Genomic DNA, 7500 nt, shown 5'->3' on the forward strand with positions numbered 1-7500 from the left:
CGGCATCAGACAGCTCTCCAAAGCCACGTTAACAAGTGTCATTTCTTTCTAGCTTACATGGCACATGAAAATGTGTTAGCGGTCAACAAGAGACCCTTTCGTCAATACCGTTAGACAATGTAACTGAGGTGGAATAAGGCTCAAATCAATACAACTCAAAAGACAACCTCTCTAATTAAATGAGAAAACACATGCATTCTTAAAAAGGAAGAAGGCGAATCTAGTACCATCAAACTAAGAATACGTTTTATCAGAAAATCCGAACAAACCGGTAACGCCAACATACCGTCTCTCCCTCAGAATCCAACTGCAACGTGCTTCTGGCAGTGGGTGTTTTGCGAGGTAAAAGTTTGTCATCGGTCAGTTTCTGCATTATGTCATGTAGCCTACGAGTTTAACATACTCATTTCGCAATTACATTAAACACTGCGCCTTGTCAGCTTTCTCTGTTGTGTTGTTCTGTTATGTTGTTCATACACTCAACACAACTTTCCCTGCCGAAGACCTTGTGAGCTACCAATAGCTATCTGGTTTGACCAAGTTAACGATATCCACGTAGTTCGTAAGCTGAAGACTGAAGGAAAAGATGATTGAGGCGGTTAGTATTCTTAAATATTTGCTGAAGGTACAAAGATTTGTTTAGTTGGTCTTCCTTCAGGAGAGCAGTGATTCTTCTTCAGCGATTAAAGCTTTCGACGGATTGAGTCAAGCCTACAGTCTTACTGCCCTCTAGCGTGCCGGATGGGAATAAAAACAAATTTCTGAACTTTTCTGAAGCCTGAACATTTTTCCATTCGTCTATGAAAGCAACCCAACTTTCATTTTTCAACATGCCTGTTTAATCACTCCATTACCTTTAGGTAACATGCATGTCAAGGTACTGTTTAATGTAATTATCATTTTGAGATCTCACTGCAATGTAAAAGCGAATTTGTGAATTGATTACAATGTTTATACCCACACACAGAGACAATAAGTCTCAATACAGACACAATACAATCAAAATGCAGAATTTCTGTTTCAAAACTCATGCATTTAGGATAAAAGTACATTTCCTCATATTGTGTGTGTATCCCAGTGCTTAATTCATAGGCTCATATTGTGCGTGAGTGTATCTAAATGTTAAATCCAGGTGTCAAGGAGAGACTGTTTATCACAAATACATGATATAAACATATTCATTAACATATTTTCATTCCTTACACGGAAACATTATTTTCCCTTATCCACGTTGCGTGCTTGCTGGTAAAGTGAGTTTTTAAAGGGAATTTAAACCTGCTTTTCCATCTTTGTGTGAGTGTGTGTGTGTGTGTGTGTGTATCAATGATAAATCCAAGTGTCAAGGCCACAGGTCTGGGTTCAGAACCTTCTTTTCCATCTTTGTGTTCACCTAAAATGAGGCCATTTCCACTGGCGTGCTTTGGTGTATTTTCACACAATTCAATATCGAATCACCCCAACATATTTACTCTAGTCTATATTACACAATCACCCCAACATATTTACTCTAGTCTATATTACACAATCACCCCAACATATTTACTCTAGTCTATATTACACAATCACCCCAACATATTTACTCTAGTCTATATTACACAATCACCCCAACATATTTACTCTAGTCTATATTACACAATCACCCCAACATATTTACTCTAGTCTATATTACGCAATCACCCCAACATATTTACTCTAGTCTATATTACGCAATCACCCCAACATATTTACTCTAGTCTATATTACGCAATCACTCCAACATATTTACTCTAGTCTATATTACGCAATCACCCCAACATATTTACTCTAGTCTATATTACGCAATCACTCCAACATATTTACTCTAGTTTATATTATGCAATCACCCCAACATATTTACTCTAGTTATTATGCATTCACCCCAACATATTTACTCTAGTTTATATTATGCAATACAAATTTACATTTCATGGTTAAGGTTTATTTGGAAATTATATTCCTTACAATGCAATGAATATGGTTATCGGAGTTTCAAAACTTTCTGAATGTAGAACAAAAGTATGAGTGTGAGTGTGTGAGAGTGTGTGTGTGTGTGTATATGTGTGTGTGTGTATATCCAGGGGTGCAAACTCATCAGGGATGAAAAAGGTGACAACGATGCGAACCCCCTAGGAGGGTCCGGGGCATGCTCCCCGGGGAGTATATTTGATATATAAGAACATTTTGCACATTTTAAAGTTCAATGCATCAATCTGGTGCACTTTGACAACAAAATTATGAGGCTAGATCTATGAAAAACTTCGTGCTGTTGTAAACAATTTTGTGCTCTGGTAACAGTTTCATCATAAACATTCCTGTGTTGAATGTTGCACGGGCACAGGCCAACCCAACCACCCACCCCAATACCCTCCCGACCACCCACTCCAGTCCACTTCACCAAAGCACATTACATCACAGATCTCCATCAGGTATTAAGCCAAAAAAGGGCCAACTATAGGAACAGAAAATCCACAGGGGCTGCATCAGGCATGGCCTAGCTTCTCCGTGTTCTTGAAAAACTGTGACAGTGGGAACACATATTCTTTTCCCTTTACATTACTCTTTGAGTCTAGCTTGTCAGGACAAGGCCCATTTGCACCTGACTCCTAGTTGAGCCACAGTAATGGCATCCTCCTCCTAAAATTCTCTCATTCTGAAACCAAACTGAAGTAGGAGAGTGGTAAGTTTGTTCAGTTGCAGTGAAGCGCCCAGCAGTAGAAAACGGGTCAGTGCTTCAGATTACATACACATAGGGGCGTGCGGTCAGGGGAGGCAGAGCTTCATGAAAAGTAAAAGTCATCATGAAAAGTAAAAAACAAATAATGATAAAATAAAAATAATATGTATCTACTGATCTTTGCTTTAAATAAAAATTTTGTATGATTCCGATCATTTTTATAATCAACATCGCTGAATTTGACCATGTCCTGTTCAAACAGAGGGGCGACTCGTGAGGTGAGGCAGCGACGAGCTGCGCCTCATCTCAGATTGTGCAATCCCACACACACTGGGTTGAGCGCATGACTTTTGCTTTCTCATTGTTTAACATCAGTGAAATATTTCTAGACACTTTTATTATGTGTCGTTTGTATCCATATAATAGGTAATGTATTTCACGTATGTGCAGATTACTTGGAGGACCCCCCCCCCCCTAAAAATATTTTTATTGTAGATCTACACGAATCACACAAAGGACCTATTTAAGAATTTCGCCAAAAGGTGACGAGTTTGCACCCCTGTATATCCCAGAGCTCCAGATTCTGAGCCTTGGGAAGACACACTTCTTCTCAACACATTTACATATGACACTACAACTGGACAGAAAACTAAACACACACTTGCTATCTGCTGAAAGAGGTATGGAAACAGACAACTGATTTGAAATAATACATGGACATGAAATACCCAGTGACTCCCCACACCATGTTCCTGGGCAGACTCTCTCCAGGGCAGTTCCAGAATGGTGCTGTATTAGTTCCAGAATGGTGCTGTATTAGTTCCAAAATGGTGCTGTATTAGTTCCAGAATAGTGCTGTATTAGTTCCAGAATGGTGCTGTATTAGTTCCAAAATGGTGCTGTATTAGTTCCAGAATAGTGCTGTATTAGTTCCAAAATGGTGCTGTATTAGTTCCAGAATAGTGCTGTATTAGTTCCAAAATGGTGCTGTATTAGTTCCAGAATGGTGCTGTATTAGTTCCAGTACAGTGCTGTATTAGTTCCAGAATGGTGCTGTATTAGTTCCAGAATGGTGCTGTACTAGTTCTAGAATGGTGCTGTATTAGTTCCAGAATGGTGCTGTATTAGTTCCAGTACAGTGCTGTATTAGTTCCAGAATAGTGCCACACCCTAACCCAATCATGATGATGAACAGTCAGATAGTAAAAAAAAAAAAATAAGAAAATGACAAGGACTTAGGAAAAGACAACCGCGGCGATGAGAGAACGCAACTGCACTTACACTAGGCTACATAGTTATGTGACGGCGGATGTCATTGACATGGGTCTTTAGATGTTGTTGCCAAAATGAATTGTGGGACGACATCATCTCCTTTTCTTTAGTAAAGGATGGTCCAGTGTACCCAATGCTAAAGGAGATCAGAAAGGAAGCACTGAAACACCTTTTCTAAGCATTTACAGAATTCTATCAGCTCTTTCAATGGCTTATCACTTGGGACAAGTCTTCGGATTCTGCCTTCTGCGTTTATGCTGATTTCTGTCAGATATCCATTTGTAGAAAAACTCGCCCCATACCGAGTGAAATGATACAGTCTCTCTCATGTGTGAGTGTGCTGATGTTTTTTAAGATTTCTCTTATCAGTAAAGCCCTTGCCACACTGAGTGCATGGATAAGGCTTCTTTCTTGTGTGACTGTGCTGGTGTCGTTTGAGATTTCCCTCTTGAGTAAACCTCTTGCCACACTGAGTACATTGGTACGGCTTCTCTCCTGTGTGAACGCGTCGGTGTCGTTCGAAATCTCCCTTTTGATGAAAACTCTTGCCACACTGAGTACATTGGTACGGCTTCCCTGCTGTGTGAATGCGTCGGTGTCGTTCGAGATCTCCCTCTCGAGTAAACTTCTTGCCACACAGGGTGCAGCAGTAAGGCCTCCTTCCTGTGTGAATATATTGATGAAGCTTGAACTGAAACAAAAAGTGGAAGGTTTTGTCACACAAAGAACAGGAGTAGGTTTCACATTTCTCTGTCTCTGTTCCCGAGATAGAGGGGGCTGCTGGGAACTCCGGGGATGAGGGAGATGATCCTTTTCCTGTTTAACAAAAAAAAAAAGACACATAAACGTCAACAACTTTCTTACATCAAGTTATCTGTGGAGAGCTGCTGTATACAAATATGCTGGAGTACTGATTCTCTTATGGGTCTCGGGCTGAGTGTGTTTTTTCAGGTGTGTGTGTGTGTGTGTGTGTGTGTGTGTGTGCGTGTCTGATCTCTTACGGGTCTCTGGCTGTTCTGTATGGTTCTCTTCGTCCTTCCTTTGCCGTCCTTGTGTCCTGGAGTAGTCCACCAACACCACTGACACACTCCTTAACCGGGCCAGAGACATGGGGTCTGTGGGGGACAGGCCTGTTTTGGAGCAGAGGACAAGAGGTATGCTGGATTTGTCCTCCTGTTCCTAAAACACATGGAGGAAGGGAGAAATACAAGTTGTCAGTTTATTAGGTACACCTAGCGAAAACTAATGCGGTCTAATAAAACAGTCCTGCAATAAACCCCCCTTGAGGCGTGTTTTAAACGTTCAGTTTATGTTGAAACAGTTTAAGAGAGGTGGCGATTCAACTGTATGATCATTTTGGAGATTGTGGTTTATTGTGCTGTTAATGTTAATCAATGGCAGGGATATCTCCTGAGCTACAAACACGAAAAGACCTTGACAACACACGCATCGATGCTGATGAAAAGGCCGTGAGCAGAATCATTTCCACCATTGATTCCATGCTCAACCCTTTTGATGTGTACCAAGACGGCATTGTGTGTCTTAGCTCTGGAAGAGTAGCAACAGCAGAGATCATGAAGGATCTACTGGTTCCCTCAGAAAAGGGTGAAAATGCAGTAAGATTGGGGGGGCACTGTGGCGCAAGCAGTAGCCCCGACCACATTCGGGCTTGACGCCCATGGAGGACACGGGTTCGAATCCGGCCCGATGTCATTTCTCCTGTCCACTCCCCAGCTCTTCTCCCTCTCATTTCCTGTCCCACTCTTAACTGCACTATCGATTAAAGGCACAAAAAGCCCAAAAATAAATCTTTAGAAAATGCAGTAAAAGAATGTATGGACCAGAGACTGTTCTCCAATTCAGTTGACATATTTGCCCCCGTAAAATCACAACAACTCAAGACCTTCAGCGACCCGGTAAAGCCAAAACACAAATCTGCAGCAGGCAAGGAAGTGATTGTGCGTGTCTGACAAGAAGTTTTGTATACAGCACTGTTTAGAATCCATTTGGCCCACTTTTGAGGTTGTTCGGGTGTTTTTGTATATATATATCTATCTTATTTTCTTAAGATAATAATCCATACAACACTATGTCCACTCTTTATTCAAAAAGGCAAAACTGTTGTTCTCTCGAAACCCGTGTCCCATTTCTTTCACCATCTTTTGCTTTTCTACCCCCAGATGTGGGGTTGGGGCCAGGCAGCAGCTGTCTCTGGGGTGGAGTTGGGTTACGTCCACTTCAGCATTAGCTACTGCCTGAAAGTGGAATGCAGTATAATCACAAGGGTTATCGGTAACGTTGAATCTAACCACGGGAGCCGCCATCTTTCCATTCTGTTGACAAAAAGCAGCTACCTCATTGGTGTAGAACGATCACGTGTCGAACCGTGCCACGACTCGCGATCAAAATCCTTATTACGCTCTGAAGACACTAGTTCTGCATAAAACATAGACGCATCGACAATCGACTGGAATTTCAGCGACAAACTTTTTTTTGGTAGCTTAGCACGGCGATTGTGTAGATGCCAGACTGTGGAGCGGGAATCATTTTCTAAAAGACTTTCCGTGGTTCACCTTGCGGCCTACAAGATCAGATATGGGTTTAGTGCTATTAGCATTAGCATGTCAGATGATATGGGTATAGTGTTATTAGCTTTAGCTTTGTTAGCATTTAGTATTTCCAAAAAGTACTGTACTGTACCTGCATCAGTTCAGTTTTTATGTCTTCAGCTGGGGAGGGGGTCTGTTCGGTCCCGGGGTCAGCTCTGTCTGCAAAAACAGAAAAGTAGACACTTACATTTGCATTTATTTATTCATACTTTAATCTGTAGCTGCTTACAGAACAGACCCTGCTAATGCCAATACAACACTAAACCCACATCATCTGACATGCTAATGCTAATAACATTAAACCCACATCATTTGACATGCTAATGCTAATAACACTGAACCCACATCATCTGACATGCTAACGCTAATAACACTGAACCCACATCATCTGACATGCTAACGCTAATAACACTGAACCCACATCATCTGACATGCTAACGCTAATAAAACTAAAAACCAAACATGATAGATTTGTAACTGGAAGTCCTGCCCTGTATTAGAAAGAACCAATCACTGACTTTTTGCCTCCACACACACAAACAAAATATATACATATAGTTTGTGTGTGTGTGTATGCAGTGCCGCTGCTAGCCATTTTGGTGCCCTAAGCATAACTCCTTTATGATGCCGCCCCCCCCCCCCCCCCGAGAAAAGCCAGTTTAACATTTTATTAAAACGAAAAAGAACAACTTCCTCAACCCCAAATGAGGGACACTTTCTTCCAGGTGTGCGCACGCGCCAACAGCTGACCAACAATAATGGAAATCGCAAGGTTTCATTAGCCATACCATAAACCTATTCATTGCAGTGTATTTTGGCAAACCACTACTGTACTTGCTTGGATGTATTGTTCATAGTAATAGTCATGACAATTATTACAAGTTTCTCTCAAATTTCATGTTGTTTTCTTGAAATAGCATTAGACCA

At 41.3% G+C, this 7500-nt stretch overlaps 1 protein-coding gene across 8 annotated transcripts in view; it reads right to left on the reverse strand.

Moving 5' to 3' along the window:
• LOC105913011 (zinc finger protein 70-like) overlaps positions 1-7500 on the reverse strand; it is a 148655-nt gene that overhangs the window by 24108 nt on the left and 117047 nt on the right. The window contains exon 1 of one of the 8 annotated variants that reach the window (XM_042703882.1): positions 287-1809. The exons of 4 other annotated variants lie outside the window; for them this stretch is intronic. In XM_042703882.1, the coding sequence (XP_042559816.1) occupies positions 287-373 (87 nt within the window). In that variant the 5' untranslated portion in view covers positions 374-1809. Of the gene's footprint in view, positions 1-286; positions 1810-7500 lie in introns of those variants that run through there. 3 more of the 8 variants (XM_042703880.1, XM_042703881.1, XM_042703885.1) reach the window with 3 other exon arrangements.

The sequence above is a fragment of the Clupea harengus genome, chromosome 26, assembly GCF_900700415.2.
Source record: "Clupea harengus chromosome 26, Ch_v2.0.2, whole genome shotgun sequence".
NCBI classification, from domain to species: Eukaryota; Metazoa; Chordata; class Actinopteri; order Clupeiformes; family Clupeidae; genus Clupea; species Clupea harengus.